The 23,534-nt window shown below is 45.3% G+C and overlaps 2 protein-coding genes across 2 annotated transcripts; one reads left to right on the forward strand and one right to left on the reverse strand.

Moving 5' to 3' along the window:
- Positions 1-1,735: 1,735 nt before the first annotated feature.
- Positions 1,736-6,340, reverse strand: CLRN2 (clarin 2). Its single transcript, XM_035111631.2, has 3 exons — positions 6,027-6,340; positions 2,562-2,741; positions 1,736-2,001 (listed from the first exon to the last, which is right to left on the reverse strand). Exons 1-3 carry the CDS (start codon positions 6,277-6,279, stop codon positions 1,736-1,738), a joined length of 699 nt encoding a protein of 232 aa, XP_034967522.1. The 5' UTR covers positions 6,280-6,340.
- A 1,825-nt stretch (positions 6,341-8,165) lies between these two features.
- Positions 8,166-22,039, forward strand: QDPR (quinoid dihydropteridine reductase). Its single transcript, XM_035113549.2, has 7 exons — positions 8,166-8,323; positions 9,003-9,095; positions 10,208-10,304; positions 13,392-13,532; positions 15,306-15,414; positions 17,257-17,340; positions 20,802-22,039. Exons 1-7 carry the CDS (start codon positions 8,225-8,227, stop codon positions 20,905-20,907), a joined length of 729 nt encoding a protein of 242 aa, XP_034969440.1. The 5' UTR covers positions 8,166-8,224; the 3' UTR covers positions 20,908-22,039.
- The last annotated feature ends 1,495 nt before the right edge of the window (positions 22,040-23,534 follow it).

Raw genomic sequence — 23,534 nt, forward strand, 5'->3', positions numbered from 1 at the left:
CCAGGAGCACCAAGATAACTGGAAACACACAATTCCCCCCTGACCACCTTTGGAACAATATACAGTACCTGTATCTGGTGTGCTTTGTCACACTGTATGTACATTTCCCCTCCATTGTTGTCTGTTTAAAACCTGGCTTCATTCAAGAAAATTGAGACTTTTGCTCCATTCACTTCTATGTAGCAAAAAAAACCTCACCTTGTAATATCAGAGCCTGGGACTTGTGAAACATGTCACATACACATAGAATCATAGAGTTGGAAGAGACCACAAGGGCCATCCAGCCCAACCTCCTGCCAAGCAGGAAACACCATCAAAGTATTCCTGACATATGGCCATCAAGCCTCCGCTTAAAGACCTCCAAAGAAGGAGACTCCACCACACTCCTTGGCAGCAAATTCCACTGCCGAACAGCTCTTACTGTCAGGAAGTTCTTCCTAATGTTTAGGTGGTATCTTCTTTCTTGTAGCTTGAATCCATTGCTCCGTGTCCGCTTCTCTGGAGCAGCATAAAACAACCTTTCACCCTCTTCTATATGACATCCTTTTATATATTTGAACATGGCTATCATATCACCCCTTAACCATCAATGAAAATGCTTTTTCTTGATTCCATTCACTTCTTTGCAGCAGAAAAAGGGGGTGATGGGAAAACTCTCGGACAAATCGCAGTTGCCCTCCCCACATGTTATACGATGTGATTAGAATCTGTGTGCCAAGCCTGTACATTATTTTTGTATAGGACAGCAAATCAGCTTGAGCCAGCCTGCAGAGAAACAACCACCGTCAGCGAGAGAGTGCTCAAATCTGCGTCTGAATCTTCAGAAGAAGCTTCTGTCACAAACCACAGGATGGGAGCACGCTAGGATGTGCTCACAGTAAGCCCGCAACTTACATTCCAGTGATTGTGCCGAAAGCCAAAATTGCATATTGTCAACGGCAGGTGGGATTGCTCAAGTCATTTTTCCTGGAACCCCGCCCCCTTTTATTATAATTTTTAATTGCCACACGTGTCCCACCTCCTGGACTGGCCAGAAGGAAGGAAGACAGGCAGTTGGTAGTACACTGAGGGCCAACTAGGGTTGGTGGGGCAGTACCCCATTCACTCTAAAGTAGAGGCCTCCACTGCAAATGCTTCCCCACTTCAAACATTATGTGGAAAGCTACGTAGTCAAGGGAGAAAGATCTCAGCACAGCCCTTCTCCCACCATGTTAACTTTGCGCATAAGGATTTTTAGGCTGGGAACATTCAGAAAACGTCACACCCACATTCTGAGGTGGTATGTGCTTTTTCCTCTATCTTTTAAATTACCTTTAAGTGAGTCCAGGTATAAATTACCCATTGCACAGCATTGTACCCGAGGCAAACGTCCTCCTCAGGTTGGCTGTAGGGTTTTGGAGTTCTATGGGCAAGGTCCACGTGAGAGAATGGGAAGGGGTGTTCTTGCTTTGTGTTGGCCTCCTGGGAAATTTTGACCCAGTGTAGGAAAGACTCAAGCTTCCCAGGAGTTTAATGGAATGTGGGAATGGTCTCCTTCTTGACTTGGTGGACCCTCCAGGGGCATTTTGGTCTAAGCATTTGCACGAACCAACTTGTGGCTCTCTCTGCACTTCCTCCGCACTCACGCACCCCTTCCCACAGTGGTGTTACCCTTCTTTCACATAGTGCAGATAAACAGATAATGCAAGTCTTAAGCTTGGGGCCAGCCAAGTTGGTGGGCCCATCAGTTAGGTATTCAGTACATGATGTCTTCGGCTGCAACATTTGCTTCTTCTGTCTTTGTCTTCCGCTTAGGGAAATGAATTGTGCTGATGGCAACTAGTAGCAAGTTCACACCGTGAATGGTTGCGCTTGCCACGCAAAGCCAAAAAGAGTGTTCATACTGTTCTTCCAGGATTACAAACTGGAAGACGTTTTCCTGGAAATTGGCAATCCTTTCTGTCAGATTGTGCAGTTTGACGGCAGCCATGAAGCTCGTCATGCCCAGCACTGCAAAGCCACCTGCAAGAGAATTCAAAACACACAGGCATTAATACAATGAAATGCAAAATAGTTTAGAAACATAATTGTAGAGCCACTTTACTCCATGTTTAAAATCCTCCAAGGAAGGAGAGTCTAGATGCACCTTCCAAGGGAATCTGTTCCACTGTCAAGCAGGTCTTGCAGGCATAAAGTTATTCCTGATGTTTAGTCTGAATCATATTTTTTGTAACTTGAAGCCACCCTCTGGAGTGGGAGAAAACAAGCTCTCTCTATCTTCCACATAATAGCCCTTTAGATCAGGCATAGGCAAACTCAGCCCTCCAGATGTTTTGGGACTACAACTCCCATCATCCCTAGCTAACAGGACCAGTGGTCAGGGATGATGGGAGTTGTAGTCCCAAAACATCTGGAGGGCCGAGTTTCCCTATGCCTGCTTTAGATGTTTGGAGATGGCTATCCTATCTCCACATACCCAATGACACCAATGGAGATTTCCCTAAGAGCATTTAGTGACATGCACAGATAATGGAAAGCAAACTCTCAATCTAGCAAAAGGTGGGTGTCATCAGAAATTTTACCTGCAATGACGTTCCACAAGGCGATTCCAGCTGGACCTTTAATAGCCCGATAGGGAACTTTAATTATGTTGAATATGCAGAATCCCAAACTGACCAGAGCAAAAGAAAACGCCACGCAGAGGAAAAGGATAATTGCCACATGGAGAGCTGTGTTCAGCTTCTTCACCAGGTGCGGAAATACTGACAGGGAAAACAAAACAACATTGAGTTTTTGGTTGTGTAAATGTGCCAAAGGCTATGAAGATTTTCCATTCAAGATTAATGGGAAATTACTTCCTTGGAAGACGTTCCACCTGTTTAGGTGATATAAAAGCGTTAGATTTTGAAGAGTGTACAGTACTTGCTATTCACTATGGGAATGATGATGCTATTGCGCTCCGACTGCATGTTTAATGTTAAACAGTTAAGCTCTGTTTATGACAGGTCAAGGTAATTTAACCAAGCTCCAGTGATGTGGAGTAATGGATCAATTGCTTCTGCTATGACAATGGGACCCATCTTCAGTGACCTGAAAAGCAGCAACTAAAGTCAGATGAACTTCTTAGGTTCTAGTTTCAGGGACTAATTAAAATGATAATGGGCCATGTTTAGCGTTTTATTAATCCACTAACAGTGCAATCCTAACCACGTCTACTCAAAATTCAGTCCTATTGAATTCAGTCCTCGGTGGGGTTAGGATTGCAGCTAAGTGTGCATAGGATTGCAGCAATAAGTATTGGAAAATATTAGAATTCATATTCATCGCAATCAAATGTTTCAGGAGCCAGGATCAAATCTGAGTGTGTCACCCCCTGTGGAGGTATTGGGGGGGGGAATACAAAAATTTGTACCCTAGCACTGACAGCTCCATGCCCCCCCCCCAATTTTTGGGTGTGGTTTCCACAGTTCGTTAGATGCCTTGACCATCTTAGCTTTCTAAAGATGCCTAAACTTTCTTTCCTTTTCTTTCTCATGCTCCTCTTCCGTCAAATTGTTCCCAGGGTGGTGTACAAAAAAGATAAAAGCAATATAAAAGTCATAAGATCAGTGATTAAAGTGATTAAACCATTAATCATATTGGTTGTCCTATCACCTCCAATTTACTTCTTAGAAATTATTCATTCTGTAGGTGGTTTTGCAACTGGCTGGTCGCCCTCCTCTCCTCCTTCCCGATGTAGACCTTTATTCCCTTCTTGTCCCCAGTGTAGATTCTCACTCATCCCTTCTTCCCTGGCAGGGCCGGGACCATCTTGCAGTTCACCTCAGGTGCCAAAATGTCTTGGGCCGGCCCTGAACGGCACCACTCTCAGTTCCATGTATGGAAACTGATTGGGTTGGCAGTTGAATCTTACTTCAATACCCAAGGGAAACAGGCTCAAAATGCAAATGTAAGGAAGTCCTCAGGACCAACGAAAGGGTACCAGCCAGGGGACTAAGCTGGGAGGGCTGTCTCCAATGTTTCCCAGCATTTATGGACTGAGGTGGTTGTCCCACTCTGCCTAAGGATAGGGCTGGGCATGTCTATTACCACAATATATGGACACATTTGCATAAAAACATATATTATTTGAGGTACCTAGGCCCAAAACTATGCAGGGCATTAAAGGCAAGCACAATACTTTGAATTAGGCACAACAGTGGACCACCAATCTGTACACCTATTCATATATTATATATTTCTGTTTTACAGTTTAAAATACTCATTTTACATCCTTGAGATATTAATGACTTCCCTTCTTCTCTTTCCATGGTTCATTTTACATATCATAAATTCCTGCATCTTTTACTAAAACCATACCATTCAGTATTCCATTATTGCTTCCGTCAAAACTTACTGTTGCATTTATCTTAATGCTGCCAACGTTTTCAGCCGTACACAATTATTTCCCATATATTCAATAAACATTTTCCAATCTTCTTGAAATGCACGCTCTTCTTGTTCTCTTATTCTATATGTTAAGCCTGCAAATTGTGTATATTCAGTCAACTTAAGTTGCCAATCTTTGGTTGGGACCTTGCTCGTTTTCCATTTTTGGGCTAACGGAACATGGGCCGCAGTATTAGCATGCATAAATAACCCTATTCCCAGAGTAAGCCAGCAGATGTATTTTGACTTGGGTATACAAGGTGTCTTCAAAGGTATTGCCATAATGAATCCTGGATGGTACCAGTGCACAGATAACCGTGCCCGTACTTCCTGTGGGGCCACAGCAGCTGCACCAGCCTTAGCCCTCCAAGCTCCATAGGCTATTTTAGCCTCCAGAGACCAAGCTGGATCTAGGAGAACCTGCAGACTGTGAACTTAATTGTCAGGGAGATCCCACGTAGAACCACTGAATAACAGAATCATCAAATTATAGAGCCGGAATGGACCCTGCTAGACCCCCTGCAATTCAAGAATCTCAACACATGGTCTGCCCATCCAATTTGAAACCATGTCGGACCCTGCTTAGCTTTGCAAAGGCGGTAGCAGTTTTATTGCTGCACCACATCTCTCCTGGTTTCCCCCAAAAGGGCTGATGCCCCTGAATTGGGATTACTCACGCAGCTTCTCTTATATGGACATGTAAAACAGCAGAGCCCATGTGCGACACAGTTTAATTCTCAAGCTACCATGAAGCAACTCTTGCCCCCTGTTCCCAGATTCTGCTTCTTTCTTAACTCTTTTTACATCATTGCCTTTTCAGCTCGGTTTGCACATTCCACTGATGTGCATCTTTACAGCTGCGGCTGCTAATTCATTTATTAAAAAGAGGAAAAAGTGAAAGGCTTTCTTCCCCTACAGAAGATTTAAAGGGAACACCTAGGCATAGCCCTAATTTAGCAAAGAGCTGTTTGTTTGTTTTTTGTCTTTTGTTAGTACAGTGTGTTAGGAAAGCAGTGGGAGAAGAAGGATTCTCTTTGGCCTAAGCCGGACATTTATCTCACCAGAATTCCAAATTGCACAGCTTCAATTGGCCAGTATATGATTCCCAAAATAGGGGCGGCCTGGAAGCACCCTTTCTCCTCCACTGACCACATCTGTTTCCTGGCTCCCTTGCCCTCACTTCCCGTCCTGATTTTACTTATAAGCAGACCTTTGTCCCACTCAAAGGAATCGTTTTAGGCCACTCATTCTCCCCTTGCCTTGCCAAAGCGGGCAACCAGTCCTGCCCTCAGAGCCAGAGTTGCTTCTTCCCCATGGCCCCTGTCTCAACATGGTCCCCCCTTATTCCTCTCCCCATCAGGATACTACTTCAGCATCTAAGGGCCATGGGTAAGGTGGGGGGTCCTCTTCAAGTCCCCACATTTTAGTCAAAGAGAGCAGTTTTTAAAATATACCCATATTTTTTATTCCAATTTGAGAAGAAAAAAACTCTCTTGTAAAACAAGCCACAGAGGTAAAATTCCAACGTTTAACATAAAGAAAACATGCCCATCATGAATGCATCTAAATGTATGGTCAATATGCGCATGTGCGAGTAATGAACCAAAAGTGTTACTTACTTGTGAATTTGGATCGCCGCCCACCTAACCCACATTGGCGTATTTTGCCACCTCCAAAGAGTCCGTAGTAAATTTCCCCCATGAATTTGACTAGCTCTGGGTCTGTGGCATTCACCAGCTCAGCTCCTGTTTTGCAAAGGATTTTTCCAGTCATCCATTTCTGGGTGCTCATTGCAACAAGGATCAAGATAAAAGACACAAAGCTCAACACAGCAATGGAAGCAAAGACAGCCCATTTGAAGTAGCTGGGCATTCTAATGTCTCAAATAAATCATCTTTCAGGATCTCCCGGCAGTAATTATAGATCTTGGCTCTTTTTCAGGCAATGCTTGTTGTTGTTTCAAAAACATCCTTTTTCCACAGCATCTTCTCTAATTCACAAACTGAGATGTGCAGATCAAAAACCAGCTCCAAAAGATCAATTTTGTTCAATAATCCACAAGGATGACAAAGAAGAGCGTCATCTCTCTGCACGGCAACGGTGCTTGTTGTTGAGAGAGTAACACCATATCTGTTACATGACTAGTGTTTCATTCAAAGGCTCGAATTCTTTACCTGTTTTAAATATTCAAATGACTTCCATTTCTGACCTGGAAGATGTTTGGCTGCTTGTTCAATTGCACATGCTTGTTCAATTCGTTGCCAGGTATCTAATTATTGCTGGGAAGCAAACTAGGATGGATATGTTATAATTTGACATCAGAATTCCACTGGCTATATAGCACCAAGTCGCCATCTCCTTGAATTTGTAAATGTCATTACTGTCATCTCTCCCAAATTAATGATACTCTGCTTTCCAATACTATTAAATGAAATAGATACACAATATTTCTGGATGCCTGGGCTTGCAATTAGAACAATCTTCTGGGCGTAAAGGGGAACACAAATTGGTTGCAGCTTGGAGAAGCACGTGCTTTTCCCGCATTGCACAGTTTCAAGCTCAAGCATCTCTCTGGGAAATGCAAAATAACCTCATAAAACTGTAGAAGCTTGCTTAATGAGCATCAATGTCTCTTTTATGGCTGCTGGTTAGCTTTTGAAGACGCCTGGCCTGTTTGGAATGGGAATGAAGACAACAGTTTGGCCATTGTTAGGTGTAGCACAGGGGTAGACAACCTAAGGCCCATGGGCCACAAGCGCCCCACAGGGGTCATTTAACTGGCCACGAGCCACCCCCGAACTTAGCCGCCCACTCGGTGAGTCCCCATGTGCTGTGCTCAACTGGCTCAGCATGGCGTGGGGGCTCGCTTCCGCGGCGCCGGAAATCGCGTCTGTGCAGATGCAGACACCGGAAATCACAGGTGCGCAGGTGCGATCCGGCCCATGGAGGGATCTCCGCTCGAGTGAACTGGCCCAGGTGAGGTAAACCTTGCTGACCCCTGGTGCAGTCTGCCTGAGTTGTATGCTAACAAACGCAAGTCAAAAGGGGCTGCGTAGCATGAATGTGTGTGTGAGAGAGATGCCATTGATATATTTTGCCTGTGTTTGCAGAGGTGACTGGTGAGAAAGAACTGTTTTGGGGACTGCAAGGGTGTAGTGTTGCTGTTGCATTAGCCTGAGCGATCGTCTGCTCCACCATACACAACTTCTAGAAGTACAGTGGTACCTTGGTTCTCAAACTTAATCCGTTCTGGAAGTCCATCCCCAAACCAAAGCGTTCCAGAACCAAGGCACGCTTTCCCATAGAAAGTAATGCAAAATGGATTAATCCATTCCAGACTTTTAAAAACAACCCCTGAAACAACAATTGAACATGAATTTTACTATCTAACGAGGCCACTGGTCCATAAAATGAAAGCAAATAAACCATGGACTATAGCCACACAATCAATCAATCAGTAGCTGAACTGGGTTCCACAATGGCACACAGAAAAGAGCCGCATCGGTTTAAGGAAATATTGGTCGACTATTACACTTCTGAACTCATTTATGATTATCCTAGCCGTTCCTATGCGGTTATACTTTTTTGTTTTGTTTCCCCTTTCCAAACAGGTGCAGCCCTATCCCTCGGGAAAACCCTGCTCCCAACTCCCAGGGCAGGGGGCGCTTGCGCCACCCATCGGCGCAGCAGCGAGGGAGGCGCTTCGCTCTCTCTCCTCCTCCGCGCAAGATCCTTCCTTCTTGGGAAGGCGGAGCGTTTGCGGCTGCTCGCCGATCCCGGGTCGGAGGCGAAAGGCGGCTGCAGGCGAGGCTGAGAGATGGCGGCGGCGGCGGCGGAAGCGCGCCGGGTCCTCGTGTATGGCGGCCAGGGCGCCCTGGGCTCCCAATGCGTGCGCTACTTCCGAGGGAAGAACTGGGTAAGGGCAGCAGCCCCGTGGGGACGAATCGAGGCTGCTGGTGGTGGGGCCAAGGCGTTCTTGGCGTTGGTGCAGATCAGCTGCGTCTGCACGGAGCGCCGTTCCCTAACCCACCTTCCCGGCACAACGCGCGCGCGTGTGCGCAAAGAGCTCCATCCGCGTCTCTGCAAAAGGAGGCGCGCGGGTTGCGCGTCGCCGCAGCCACTCGCTCTGCCACGGACTTGCGCGGCGGCCCTTGGTCCTGTCCCTTCCCTTAAAGTTTTTTTTTTTGCTCCCGGTAGACGAAGCTGTAGGTTGTCGGGCGCAGCCAGCGCTCCTTATCCCCGCATCATCCCCCGAAACAGCAATTTCCCGCTGCCCGTTAAGGAATCGCAAGGGGACACTTGCAATACTTGCTGGGGAGATGAGAAGGAACAAAGGGCTCTTTCGAAATAGGGTTGGGGGGGGGAAGCTGTCCTGCTTTTGGGCTTGAGCCTGAGAGGTATAGGGAAGTGCGCAAAGTATGGGCAACATACTGAAATAAATCTGCAGTGAATGAATTGACACTCCTCCCTGTTTCCCTTTGAAACAGTTTTAGGAAATACTTTTGTTTTCTGGTGTAAAAGACAAAAGCACAAAATAAGTAAATCGGTTTTTAAACTGACAGTGGGAGAAATCTTGCTCTCTTTTTTTAATTCAGTGGGTGGCCAGCATTGACTTGGGAGAAAACGATGAAGCGAGTGCCAATGTTGTTGTGAAAATGAGCGATTCCTTCGTTGAACAAGCAGATCAGGTAACGTGCATGGTATTGTTTGTGTCTTGCTCCTATGTTATTGTTGGAAGCAATTAAAATGAAAGCAGAAAGATGACAGGGTAGCAAAATAATAGTAGTTGCCTGAAATAAGATCCTATTTGCGTGTGAAAAGTTCTTTCCTCTTGGGAAAGACTTCCCGACAGTTTCTTCACCTTCATCAGCTTTACGAAAGGCAGAAAATTCAGTAGCTGCATTTTCTTCCATTTGCCCCATCACTAGGAGGTGCCATACTGACTTAATTTCTGCCTGTCGTGCAGTTGTTAAAGCTTCAGCTGCCAACATTAGGGCAGGGATGCAATAACTTTACCTCTGGGGAACATTTAGGTGGGAACATCTTGGCTCAAGATGTTGGCTATCCCTTTTAAAAGTCTGCCTGGGTTGTGTGATAACAAATGCAGGTCAAAAGGGGCTGCGTAGCATGAATGTGTGTGTGAGAGAGATGCCATTGATATATTTTGCGGTATATCGTTTTAAATGCATGTTAAGATAAAATGGACTGGTGATCTTAGCACACCTTTGTCAACTCCCATGCTTGTTTTTCTGTTGCTTGTTCTTCCTTCCCCCATATTTATTGGTTCCGTTCTAAAAAGAGGAATCTATTACCTCCGATTTGCTCGGAACCAGCACCCACTGTTCTATCAACCCCACCCACCCCAATCCAGGGTTGTGCATTGGAAACAGATTCCAGGGTTTGGGATTTAGTGCTGGCAAGCTCTGGTTTATACTAAGCCTAGTTCCATTATATTCCATTATATATACTGGTACTTTCCCTGGTTCTGAAGGTTAAACCTGACATGACAAGAGGTGGTTGTGTGTACCTTTGTTGATTTGCCAGCCTTGCTCAAATCCTAATGCGGGTGGATCCTATTTCTTACATGAAAAGTAGCACACAGTTGAGGGCAGTTCAGCTCCCCCCCCCTCCACTCCCCACACCCGTCACTTCAGGCACTTGTTCCCCACCTTGCTTCAATTCCTGTATTAGTTGTAGGTCTGAGAAAATAGCAATTTTGAGATTTGGGCATATGCAAATTCCAGGTATTTCTCTTGGAACTGACACTCCCCCACACTTCTTTGTCTTCACATATTTAAAGGTGACAGAAGATGTTGGAAAACTCCTGGGCGAAGAAAAAGTCGATGCTATACTTTGTGTTGCCGGTGGATGGGCTGGAGGCAGCGCGAAAGCAAAATGTAAGCAACAAACTTGTGAATGCCGTGGAAGAAATCATTTCTTCTTTGTCTTATAACGAGAGTTTTCAGAACGGCTTCTTTCCCTTTTGTGTGCGATCGGAAAATCGAGTGTAGTAGCTGTGTCCAACCAATATTGAAACCTGATGGAAGTTTGTTAAGTTGTTAAGCAGTTAGTATCTTAACCGCCCAGGTGGCGCTGTGGTTAAACCACTGAGCCTAGGGCTTGCTGACCAAAAGGTCGGCGGTTTGAATCCCTGTGACGGGGTGAGCTCCCGTTGCTTGGTCCCAGCTCCTGCCAACCTAGCAGTTCGAAAGCACATCAAAATGCAAGTAGATAAATAGGAACCGCTACAGCGGGAAGGTAAACGGTGTTTCCATGTGCTGCTCTGGTTTGCCAGAAGCGGCTTTGTTATGCTGGCCACATGACCTGGAAGCTATACGCCGGCTCCCTCGGCCAATAATGCGAGATGAGCGCGTAACCCCAGAGTCGGTCACGACTGGACCTAATGGTCAGGGGTCCCTTTACCTTTATCTTGCTAAGAGTCACTTTCCTGCATTCATTTTATGGTGTTTTAAGCCGGGGGTGCCCAAGTGGCTGTATCCAGATGCAGTACTGACCCTTGGCAACCCTGTTGATTTTTCAGGGCGTCATCTCCAGGCTTTGTATCCAGTGATCCCGAAACCACCCAACACCCTACCAGTGTTTCTCAAACTTGGGTCTCCATAAGTTGTTGGACTACAGCTCCCATCATCCCTCACCACTGGTCCTGCTGGCTAGGGATGTTGGGAGTTGTAGTCCAACAACTTCTGGAGACCCAAGTTTGAGAAGCACGGCCACAGGGCCCCATTTCGCACATTACTGCCAGTGGAAGAACTGCCAGGGAGAGCTTACCACCCACTTGGCCATAGCTTGGGACCTCTGGCATGGAGGGGCCCTGCCACCCCCCCCCGGTTCTCCTTCTGCTGCTAGAGCCTGGCAGAGAAAAATCCAGGCAGAGTCCTAACCACCACCAGCACCCAGTCATCAGCTTTTTTTAGGGGAATGGAAGTGCCGGTAGTTGAGTGGATTCTACCTTGTCCGTTGTTGTTGCACTAGGTCAGAAGTTGGTTTTTCTTCATCGAAAGGGGATGCATTCTGTATTGTGGACTTTAAAGCAAATAGACCAGCTGTGGCCTGGAGCTGCTTCAAATGGAGAACTAGGCTTCTGTTGAGCCAGGCCTTAACCCTGCCAGTGACCCTAAAGTGAATAAGATCCTGTTTGCCATGTCCTTAAGAATGATTTGTGCGGAGGTTGCATTCCTGCTCATTGCACGTTTCAGCGGAGCATGCATGAGCCCATCCTGCTCTACTCTGTCCCGTTCTGTCCTGTTCCGGGTCCAGAAACAACCCACACATACACGGCCGCTCATGCTTTGAACCCATGCAAAACGGGGGTTGCCTGTACCATGTTTGCAAAATAAAAGAAACTTCTGGTGAAAATTCCGCTTCACAGAGACTCACAACGTAATTTTTGCACATTCTACAACCAGTTATGTCTGGCATTTAGAGAGACCATTGGAAAATATTCTCTGTTTTTTAGTGGTTTGTTTGGTCAATTCCATTAAATTCCAGGAAAAGAGTTAATGGTTTCTAAAATCAAACCCAGGTTTTTGCATGGTACTACAAAGCACTTTCCAGTGATTATAAAAGACAGACTTTTGCACTTACATATTAGAAACATATTAGAATAGGAGACTATTCCTCAAAGGACAAACTGATCCTAAATAGCTTCATAAGTCTCAATTATGAGCGTAATATTTCCGAGATGGTTTGTGTCTAAAAGCACTTGTCCAGTTCAAAGCATAATTTTCCTGCTCCAACAAAGTATTGGTTTTTGGAGCAGGTGTAAGTTTGAGCACCTCCCCCTCCCCTTTTCTTCCATGCTTGGCTTCAGAGAAGACCTCCCAGTTTGATAAGCCACAGCTTCCCTGTGACGTCCCAACCAGGAAATTGTGGTCTGTGTCCTGCGTGCCAGGTACGATTTGCCAAACACATTCTGATCTTGTCTTAAACCAGAGTTCGGTTTAGCAAACCAGGAAATCTCTGAAGCTAGGTGTGTAAGAGGAGTAGATGAAGAGAGCAGGAAGCCCTTAAGCTCATCGCTCACTTCTGCTTCAGCAAACCATGGATTGCTGGACCAGGAACATGTAGTTTGAGCTAGGGAAGTATAGAACAGAACATTGCTACATATTCCTTCTCTTTCTCTTTGGGAAGCGGGAGCTGTGTGTTGGGCCCCCTGTTTTTTAGATTCAGGAGGACTCAAATCAGAGTCTTCTGGATAATTTGGAGTCTTTCATCTGGGAAGCTCACCTTAAAACATAATCGTACTCCTCTCACCATATTGTTACAATATAAACCAATCCAAGAATGTAATGAAACAAACGTACAGTAAAACATTAAGAGAACAAGAAACCAACCAGTATACCTGAAGAAGCATCTCCACCCCCATTGTTCTGCCTGGACACTGAGGTCCAGCACTGAGGGCCTTCTGGCAGTTCCCTCACAGTGATAAGTAAGGTTGCAGGGAACCAGGCAGAGGGCCTTCTTGGTGGTGGCGCCCGCCCTGTGGAATGCCCTCCCATCAGATGTCTAGGAAATAAACAACTATCTGACTTTTAGAAGACATCTGAAGGCAGTCCTGTTTAGGGAAGTTTTTAATGTTTGATGTTTTATCGTGTTTTTAATATTCTGTTGGGAGCTTCCCAAAGTGGCTGGGAAAACCAGGTGGGGTATAAATAATTTACCATCATCATCATTATTATTATTATTTTAAATGCAGGCATAGGTCTCTCGAGTCACCAGGTTTTAAGCATATAGTGAAAAGAATACAAAAGATGACCAGTGAAGATCTTGCCCTCAGAAGATAACTTCGAAGTGGGTAGGGTGGGGTTTTTTTTTTTAATATAGTTTCTGCTGCAAAACAAGGAATTCAAAACTAGGATCTGAAATCTGACAAACTAAGGGAGATTTGCAGTTTTGAGCAAGGAATAGCACATGCTGGTTCTGTCTTGATGCCTAACGTGTCCTGGATTTTCTCTGCTCACCAGCTTTATACAAAAATACTGACCTGATGTGGAAACAAAGTGTTTGGACGTCAACGATCTCTAGCCATTTGGCCACCAAGCACCTGAAGGAAGGGGGCTTGTTGACCCTAACAGGGGCCAAAGCGGCATTAGCTGGAACTCCAGGTAAAATATTGTGGTGTGCTTTGCCAGTATTCTTTGTGGTGTCAACCATTCCCATTTGAGGAAAAACCAGCCCGCGGTCTTTCAAATTCTCTTGTCCTGCAATGTTGACTAGTTGTTAAGGTCTTTTCAGAGGACATTTTTGACACCTGTAAGGGGATCCACGCTTGAGAGCCACAATCTAGAGAAATTGGGCTGTGTGTGTGAAAAAGCACAAGGCTCATAAGCACACTGTTATTTCTAAGTTGCGAGACACAATAAAAGTAGGCTGCTGTTTTATTTCTTCAAAACGAGTGGCAGCTCTTCTTGTTTACTTTGGATCCTACCTTTAACCTGCCTTCTTCAAAGACCAATGACCTTCAACCCTCTGTCAATAGTTACGAATGTTCCTGGCCCGTTTCGTAACTCTTGGCACAGAAAAGAGTGTGGAAACCGGACTATATTCACTGCCAGCTATAATCTGAGCAAACCCACTGAAATCAATGAACTTTAGTCTATGGATATAAATCAGTCTGTTCCAAGTATGTTGGATGTCAGTCATCTGTGTACTCTGCATTAAAAATCAAACTTCTAACCATGGAATCCAAATTCTGCATTGGAAACGATGAATTCTGTGACCTGAATAAATTATCTTTGCTTAATTTATTCTGCTTTTGGCAGTCGTCACAAGTGGCAGAGTGTAGGGAATGGAAACCTGACCACCTGCCACTGGAAATGGTATGGCTGGGATTGACACTTTGTTGTACATATAAATAGGATTGGGGAAAGAAGGTAAACAGGTGAGCTTCAATGGGAACCTCTCTTTGAGGTAGTAAACTTGTGTCTGGGTGCATGTGAGGGCCAGCATTATGGGATGTTCCTTCATACCAAGCACACACCTCCAAGAAAACCTTGCAGATAAAAAAATCTATCCTGCAAAGAAGGGGTCTTTCCCTGGCATGCTGGATGTTTATGGGCAGGGAATTAAAAAAATTAAGGCAACCTTATAGTCTCTACAGGCACGACTCATGTTGCCACTGTGTGCCATAGTTGGCGTATCTGAAGGCAAGTGGCTATTGGAGACCAAAAGCGCTGAGAGTTTCCAGAGACAAACCTTTTCAATAGACCATCACGATAAATGCTTTGACCAAAGTTGTGAAGAGCAGTGGCTCTCCGCTGAGATACAAATGTGGGTCGTTTGGAACTATATTATTGCATCTCTTGTTTGTTGGGATACCATGTAATTTGTTCCCTTCAGTTCTTTTATGGGAGGGTGTTGGCTCTAATAAACTGGGTGGCCCTTTTCAGTCACATAGCTCTCATTGTAGACTTGCTGCTTGTTTGTGCCACTGTTTTCCTGAAGCTTGAACCCTGGAAAGTTTGAGTCAGGAGCCTCTTTCCTCTACCAACAATCCCTGACAGTCCCCGTCCCCCCCCCTCCAGCAGTCTGAAGTGGTACAGTCCTGGGACAGAGACTTTGGGGCTTCAGCAGCAACTAGCTTTCACTCCCACTGTGACTTGGCTGACTTCCTTGTTGCAAAATTACAGCTGAGCCAGCCACTAGTGTCCCACTGGTCATAGAGGTGCCTGTGTATGCACATAGCAGCTTCCAAAAGCAGTGGACTGCTGGGATGAATCCTCACAATTGTACCACATTAGACAGCTCCCTTCCAGAAGCCAGAAAAGTGTGGGTTTATTCCCCTGAAACGGTGACAATATTTTGGTGTCTCGTTCAAACAGCTCTGCTTCCTAACCCTCTTATTGCACAAAGCTGATGTTTTCTTCCTTTTGTTTTAGGAATGATAGGCTATGGCATGGCCAAAGGAGCAGTCCACCAGCTTTGCCAGAGCCTCTCGGGTACAAACAGTGGGTTGCCACCAGGGTCTGCTGCGGTTGCCATTCTCCCGTAAGTGGTGGCATTTTAATCCCTACAGCACCCTCTGCTTTAGGTTTTTTCATATGCCCAGTTTGTGCCCCGTTGAAGAAGCAACCTCTGAAATCAGTGGCTTGTGGTCTACGTGAACTCTTGGCCTGGCAACTCGAAATTGCAATTGCTTGAGAATCATGGGCAAGGGGTGGATTCATGCCATTTAACTTTTACATTTCGTTCACATTAAATTTCCCTCTGCTGAAAGCAAATACTTTTAATTTGAACGTGTTGGATTTCTCTCTCTGTATCTCTCCCTCTCTTTCTCTTTTGTTGTTTTGCATTAATTTATAATTTGAGTGGTATAGTTGCTAAGGGACCGAACTACAAATTGGGAACTCCTGCTTCAAATCTTGGCTTTAGGCAACCATGTTATTATGTGAGCATGGGTAAGATTGCAGCTCTAATTCTTGTGTCCATTTATCGGGCCATGAATGCAGGTGCTAATTCTATTCATACCTGGGTGGTCATTATTCAAAATGCACTTAGAATCATAGAGTTGGAAGAGACCACAAGGGCCATCCAGTCCAACCCCCTGCCAAGCAGGAAACACCATCAAAGCATTCCTGACAGATGGCTGTCAATCCTCTGCTTAAAGACCTCCAAAGGAGGAGACTCCACCACACTCCTTGGCAGCAAATTCCACTGCCGAACAGCTCTTACTGTCAGGAAGTTCTTCCTAATGTTTAGGTGGAATCTTCTTTCTTGTAGCTTGAATCCATTGCTCCGTGTCCGCTTCTCTGGAGCAGCAGAAAACCTTTCACCCTCTTCTATATGACATCCTTTTATATATTTGAACATATACACTTTTTAGAGTATGTATGCTGCTGCTATCAGAATAAGGTTGAAGTTTCAGTCTGACGCTTTCATATGAAAATTGCTTTCAATTAGCGCCTGAAATCAGTGGCACCTATTCCTGGGCACCTGTTTGAGGACCGCAGCCATGGTGTATTTATGTGGCAATTACATGATACATGATCTGACGGTCAAACTGCATGTAACAAGCATGCATGTGAGAGACAGTCCTTGGTGGGATGCTGCAAAGCAGCTTTGGAAATACAGTGGGCCTTACGGATACGAGTTTAATTTGTCCTGGCGGTCCGTACTTACCCCGAAAAGTCTGTATCCGGAGGTGCCGCTTCTGTACACACGCACAGTGCGATAGAGCGCTTCTGCGCACGCGCGAAGCACGCAGAGCGCTTCTGCACATGCATGCGCGGCAAAACCCAGAAGTACAGAATTCTGGGTTTGCCGCATTCATAACTTGAAATTACGTTACCCGAAGGTAACATAACCCAAGGTACCACTGTAGATAATGTTATGCACGGGAGCAATCTTTTCCCAGCCACCATTTGTGTGAGACGTCATTTTGCCTGTGGATAATAGATGCTTGCATGCAAGTGAGAAATTTGTATTGCTCACAGGTGCACAGTCAGTTTCAGTATACAGTGGTACCTCGAGTTACCAACGCTTCAGGTTACAAACGCTTCAGGTTACAGACTCCCCTAACCCAGAAATAGTACCTCAGGTTAAGAACTTTGCTTCAGGATGAGAACAGAAATCGTGCTCCGGCGGTGCAGCGGCAGCAGGAGGCCCCATTAGCTAAAGTGGTGCCTCAGGTTAAGAACGGTTTCAGGTTAAGAATGGACCTCCAGAACGAATTAAGTTCTTAACCAGAGGTACCACTGTAGTCACCTAGAAGGCGAGATATTAATAAAAAGAGCAGTCTCCACCTTCCACTGTCCTCAGCGTTCTGCGTGCATTGTGACGGAGAAGAAATGCAGGCAACATTTATCAGATGCCTATCTTTCTTTGCCCCAGTGTTACCTTGGATACACCAATGAACAGGAAATCTATGCCTGATGCGGATGTTGGCTCCTGGACACCGTTAGATTTCATTGCCGAGTGAGTAAACAAGAGGCTTCCTTGCTCAACAGCTGCTGCTGTTTACATCTAGGTCGCCTGTGCCTTCAAATCTGGAGTGCAGATCCTCAGTCACTGGAAGTTAAATGCCCTTCTGTGAAGTGCAAGTGGCTGAACATGGCTTGGGCGAGTGGTTCTGAAAGTATGGGTTGTGGGAATTGATGGATGCCAGATCAGCTCAAAATCACCTCTATGGCCTGTGCATAGGCAGCATCAGGGTGCATAAAAATAAATGATTTAAAAAAATCAAATCCAAAAAAACGGATTTTTAAAAATTTAAATCAGATTTTTTAAAAATTCAAATCGGATTTTTAAAATAAAATGCTTTTGGAGGAAAAATCTTTCTAAAGATAGTTTTTAATTTAGGTTACATTATAGTCCAAAGGCTATTCATCAGGAAATAAGGATTTGTTTTAAGTTTTTCATGTCTGCTAAAACTCAGCCTAAGTTTAAAAAGAAGAAGAAGAAGAAGAAAAGTTTAACCACATCAGTTAACAAACATGGATACATATGCTATAATGTTATTGCTTTAGTTAAATAAATTGTTTTAATTGTTATTAAGGAAATTATTACTTTTCTCCTTCCAATAAAGTACAGCAGAAAAGTTGTCCAAATATAAACAGTTAACTTATTAAAACTCACAATAATTCATAATTATCTGTAAGGGACCCCTGACCATTAGGTCCAGACGAGACCAACTCTGGGGTTGCGGCACTCATCTCACGTTATTGGCCGAGGGAGCCGGCGGCCAGCATGACAAAGCCGCTTCTGGTGAACCAGAGCAGCACACGGAAATGCTGTTTATCTTCCCGCCAGAGCGGTACCTATTGATCTACTTGCACTTTGACGTGCTTTCGAACTGCTAGGTTGGCAGGAGCTGGGACTGAGCAACGGGAGCTCACCCCATTGCGGGAATTCGAATCGCCAACCTTTTGATCGGCAAGCCCCCTAGGCTCAGTGGTTTAACCCACAGCGCTATTTCTGATAGTATAACCAAATCAGTAATTTTTGATATAACTGTAAAAGCTACTCTGAAAATTTATTATTCCAAAAATGAAACCTTCATCTGGTTGTAAATATTAAGATTATACCAGCAAGAATGGGTCTTTCTGTAAAAAAGAAAAGAAAAAAGATTTAAGTCAAGTCTTACTGACTAGCGATTTAAACCATGATTTAAATCGATTTGATTTAAATAAAATCCACCCTGGGCAGCACAAATCAAGTCCTGTTTGGCTGCCGTCAGAGGTGGCCCCATGTAGAACGCATTGCAGCAATCTAACCTAGAGGTTACCAGACTGTAGACAACAGCAGCTAAGCTGTTCCTGTCCAGGTAGGTCCCAGTCGAAGTTAGTGGAAGGCACTCTGAGCCTTTGAAGCCATTTGTGCCTCCGGGTGACAGTAGTGGTACTTAGGGTAGACTCAGTAACCAACTGAAACATCCCGAAGCAAGCTGCAGTCTCTGAAACTCCTTTCCCGTCGAAGGGGAATAATAATGGCTTGCTTCCTTGTGGCAGAAATAATAATAAATAATAAATAATAAATTGGATCCCTTCCAATCGGGATTCAGGCCTCACCATGGGACTGAAACTGCCTTGGTCGTGCTGGTCGATCTCTGGCGAGCTAGGGCCAAACTGTTTCCTAGTTCTGCTGGATCTCTCAGCGGTCTTTGACACCATCGACCATAACATCCTTCTGGACCATCTAGAGGGCTTGGGAGCTGGGGGCACTGTTATACAGTGGTTCCACTCCTTCCTCTTGGGCCGTATTCAGAAAGTGGTGGTGGGGGATGTATTCAGAAAGTGGTGTTCAGACCCCTGGGCACTCACTTGTGGGGTGCCTCAGGGTTCCGTTCTCTCCCCCATGCTTTTTAATATCTATATGAAGCCACTGGGAGAGATCATCAGGGGGTTTGGGCTGGGTGTTTATCAGTATGCAGATGACACCCAGCTCTACCTTTCTTTTAAATCTGAACCAGTGAAGGCAGTGAAGGTCCTGTGTGAGTGCCTGAAGGCGATTGGAGGATGGATGGCGGCTAATGGATTGAAGTTGAATCCTGACAAGACAGAAGTACTGTTTTGGGGGGACAGGGGGCGGGCAGGTGTGGAGGACTCCCTGGTCCTGAATGGGGTAACTGTGTCCCTGAAGGACCAGGTGCGCAGCCTGGGAGTCATTTTGGACTCACAGCTGTCCATGGAGGCGCAGGTCAATTCTGTGTCCAGGGCGGCTGTCTACCAGCTCCATCTGGTACGCAGGCTGAGACCCTACCTGCCCGCGGACTGTCTCGTCAGAGTGGTGCATGCTCTGGTTATCTCCCGCTTGGACTACTGCAATGCGCTCTACGTGGGGCTACCTTTGAAGGTGACCCGGAAACTGCAATTAATCCAGAATGCGGCAGCTAGACTAGTGACTGGGAGTGGCCGCCGGGACCACATAACACCAGTCCTGAGAGATCTACACTGGCTCCCAGTACGTTTCCGAGCACAATTCAAAGTGTTGGTACTGACCTTTAAAGCCTTAAACAGCCTTGGTCCTGTATACCTGAAGGAGCATCTCCACCCTCACCATTCAGCCCGGACACAGATCCAGCACCGAGGGCCTTCCGGCGGTTCCCTCATTGCGAGAAGTGAGGTTACAGGGAACCAGACAGAGGGCCTTCTTGGTAGTGGCACCTGCCCTGTGGAACGCCCTCCCAGCAGATGTCAAGGCAATAAAGTAACTATTCTACTTTCAGAAGACAACTGAAGGCAGCCCCGTTTAGGGAGGTTTTTAATGTTTGATGCTTTATTGTTTTTAATATTCGGTTGGAAGCCGCCCAGAGTGGCTGGGGAAACCCAGCCAGATGGGCGGGGTATAAATAATAAATTATTATTATTATTATTATTATTATTATTATAAATATAAGTTATTCAGTTTACCAGGCTAGTCTTAAGAGCAACGTCATGCTGAGGCAAAGCAGGTTTGGGCTTGGTCAGGGCTTCAGGTGGGTTCCGTGGCAGAAGAAAGGTGGGATATAAATGTATAAGGGAGAATAAAGAATGGATAGATGTTAAATATTCTAAAATGACAAGGTTAGGACTGCAGTCCTAAGCACTGGCTAGGGAGTCAGCTCCTTTGAACATTGGATTTACTTCTGGGTAACATGTATAGAATTGCAGTACGAGGAGGAGTGTTGGACACAAAATCTCTGACCTGAGAAGCTTCTATGCTATTTTTTTTAAAAAGCAGTTCAAATATCATTTATAACATGAAGCTTTAGGACAGGCTTCCTCAGCCTTGGCCCTCCAGATGTTTTTGGCCTACAACTCCCATGATCCCTAGCCAAGAGGACCAGTGGTCAGGGATGATGGGAATTGTAGTCTCAAAACATCTGGAGGGCCGAGGTTGAGGAAGCCTGCGTTAGGAATTGAATTAATTCACAACATGTTGATCTTTGTGTTTAACAGAACCTTTTATGACTGGATCACTGGGAAAAACCGTCCATGTTCTGGGAGTCTGATCCAGGTTGTAACCACAGGAGGAAAGACGGAGCTGTCTGCTTCTCATCTCTGAGCGGTCATAAGTGCAAACAGCAGTGAAGTTGAGATGCAAAGTGTGTAGTTTGTGTGGTCTTCTCTTTCTGCCAGTTAAATGGTCTTATTTGTCGAGCAAGACCTGAGGTCCTATTTGTGTTGCTTGATGTTAGCCAGGTGCACTTAAAAATTATCCAAAGGTACAAAGCGTCTTATGAATCAGGGCTGTGAATTTCAAGATTCACTAATGGCCTCACTGCAGCATTTTCTACAGAATTATGCCGAGTCTCAAGAAAAGCAAACAGTTGAGCCGTAAAACTGTGTTTTAATTCTATGAAATGCATATATGTCACTGTTGTGGAAGTTCTACCGCCTTGGGGTTTCCGCCCCACACTTTGAGTTGTCATTGTGAATGCTGCCTGGGTAGTCATTACCTCAGGTGTAAAATTATGAACTGTCACATTAAGACAGACCAAACATGCAGTCTTGCTATCTCTCCTCCGGGATGTTGTGTGATAAATCAAGAAGATTCATTGAAACCTGTGGGACAGAACGTACAATTGACAGTGTTAGTTGTAAACTGTACCCCACAGCAAGCTGTTGTCTGTGTTGCAGGAGGCGGCTGTGTTGAAATGCTCCTCTACCTGAACAGACTTCTCACTAGACAATACACGTACAACACAGGTGTGCGCAGAGCTTTTCCCTCGAGAAAACATCCCGCCATTTATCCCCCACTCTCAACTGCACACCAGGAAGCCTGCCGAGGGGGCTGTTTGCAAGAGACAAGGTTTAAAGAGGAAACATTATTTTGCCTTAAAAGCTATTCAGCACAGTCAGCACAGTTCAGACCTTCTCTGAAAGGGAGCCAGACCACCAAGGCTATGGAGAAGATTTTTTGGGGGTGGGGGTGGGGTGGGGTAGGTAATAGGTTGTTGTCCAAAGCCTTATTGTACAAAGAGACGTAGCTGGATGTTTGCTTCTGCAGCAACATCACCTTCAATCAGCTGTGAGCACCAACCAGCAAACCGCTTCATTGCTTCTCATGCAAATCATGCCTTTATAAATTTCATACAGTGATTTATAAAAGTGCTCTAAAATTGTCCCAGTTCTGGATATTGCCATATATTGAATTTTGTCCTCAATAAACTTCTTGTTTAGAAGCCCTCAAGTTGTACATTTTATGTGGTCTCTTATGTACTCTTACATCAAATGCTGTCAGTTTTTATCTCCAAAGCAGGATGTGGGCCTTCACTGGCCCCTCCTTTTAATAGATGGACAGTCTAGTACAGGAATCTGCAATAAAGGTGCTAGACCTCAAGATTTAGATAACTGAAGCAAAGCTCATTTGCGCCAGCAAAACTTCATTTTCTTTAAGGAATTGCGTCTGCTTCTGAACACTAGATTTGCTCAGCATCTTCTGCTGTTTTCCTTGACATCTGAATTTGTTTACTCCATGGGTAGGCAAACTAAGGCCCAGGGGCCGGATCTGGCCCAATCGCCTTCTAAATCCGGCTCACGGACGGGAATCAGCGTGTTTTTACACGAGTAGAACATGTCATTTTATTTAAAATGTGTGTCTGGGTTATTTGGGGGCCTGCTTGGTGTTTTTTACATGAGTAGAATGTGTGCTTTTATTTAAAATGCACCTCTGGGCTATTTGTGGGGCATAGAATTAAGTTCATTCACCCCCCCCCCCAAATATAGTCTGGCCCCCCCACAAGGTCTGAGGGACAGTGGACCGGCCCCCTGCTGAAAAAGTTTGCTGACCCCTGGTTTATTCCAATTTTCCAGGATGTTTTATCCAAGGCTGCCTGTTGGCTTGTACATCCTTTGATTACTTGGTCCTGAATGGGGTAACTGTGCCCCTGAAGGACCAGGTGCGCAGCCTGGGAGTCATTTTGGACTCACAGCTGTCCATGGAGGCGCAGGTCAATTCTGTGTCCAGGGCAGCTGTCTTATCAGCTCCATCTGGTATGCAGGCTGAGACCCTACTTGCCTGCAGACTGTCTCGCCAGAGTGGTGCATGCTCTGGTTATCTCCTGCTTGGACTACTGCAATGCGCTCTACATGGGGCTACCTTTGAAGGTGACCCGGAAACTACAACTAATCCAGAATGCGGCAACTAGACTGGTGACTGGGAGCAGCTGCTGAGACCACATAACACCGGTCTTGAAAGATCTACATTGGCCCCCAGTACGTTTCTGAGCACAATTCAAAGTGTTAATGCTGACCTTTAAAGCCGTAAACGGCCTCGGTCAGGATACCTGAAGGAGTGTCTCCACCCCCATCGTGGAGGTCCAGCGCTGAGGGCCTTCTGGCGGTTCCCTTGTTGCGAGAAGCCAAGTTGCAGGGAACCAGGCAGAGGGCCTTCTCGGTAGTGGTGCCCGCCCTGTGGAACGCCCTCCCATCAGATGTCAAAGAGAAAAACAGCTACCAGATTTTTAGAAGTCATCTGAAGGCAGCCCTGTTTAGGGAGGCTTTTAATCTTTAATCAATTATTTTATTCTGTTGGAAGCCGCCCAGAGTGGCTGGGGAAACCCAGCCAGATGGGCGGGGTATAAATAATAATAATAATAATAATAATAATAATAATAATAATAATAATAATAATAATAAATTATTATTATTATTACATTGCAAAGTATAGGAAGTCATAACCAAGCGATG

This window comes from Zootoca vivipara, chromosome 9 (assembly GCF_963506605.1).
Source record: "Zootoca vivipara chromosome 9, rZooViv1.1, whole genome shotgun sequence".
NCBI lineage: Eukaryota > Metazoa > Chordata > Lepidosauria > Squamata > Lacertidae > Zootoca > Zootoca vivipara.

Excerpts from the sequence above, each read along its gene's own strand:
- CLRN2 (XM_035111631.2), bottom strand. The coding sequence starts at position 6,279 with ATGCCCAGCTACTTCAAATGGGCTGTCTTTGCTTCCATTGCTGTGTTG. Across the intron at positions 2,742-6,026 it reads GCGGCGATCCAAATTCACAA|TATTTCCGCACCTGGTGAAG; the intron begins GTAAGTAACACT and ends TTTCCCTGTCAG. Across the intron at positions 2,002-2,561 it reads CTTGTGGAACGTCATTGCAG|GTGGCTTTGCAGTGCTGGGC; the intron begins GTAAAATTTCTG and ends ATTCTCTTGCAG.
- QDPR (XM_035113549.2), top strand. The coding sequence starts at position 8,225 with ATGGCGGCGGCGGCGGCGGAAGCGCGCCGGGTCCTCGTGTATGGCGGC. Across the intron at positions 9,096-10,207 it reads TCGTTGAACAAGCAGATCAG|GTGACAGAAGATGTTGGAAA; the intron begins GTAACGTGCATG and ends ACATATTTAAAG. Across the intron at positions 13,533-15,305 it reads GGCATTAGCTGGAACTCCAG|GAATGATAGGCTATGGCATG; the intron begins GTAAAATATTGT and ends CTTTTGTTTTAG.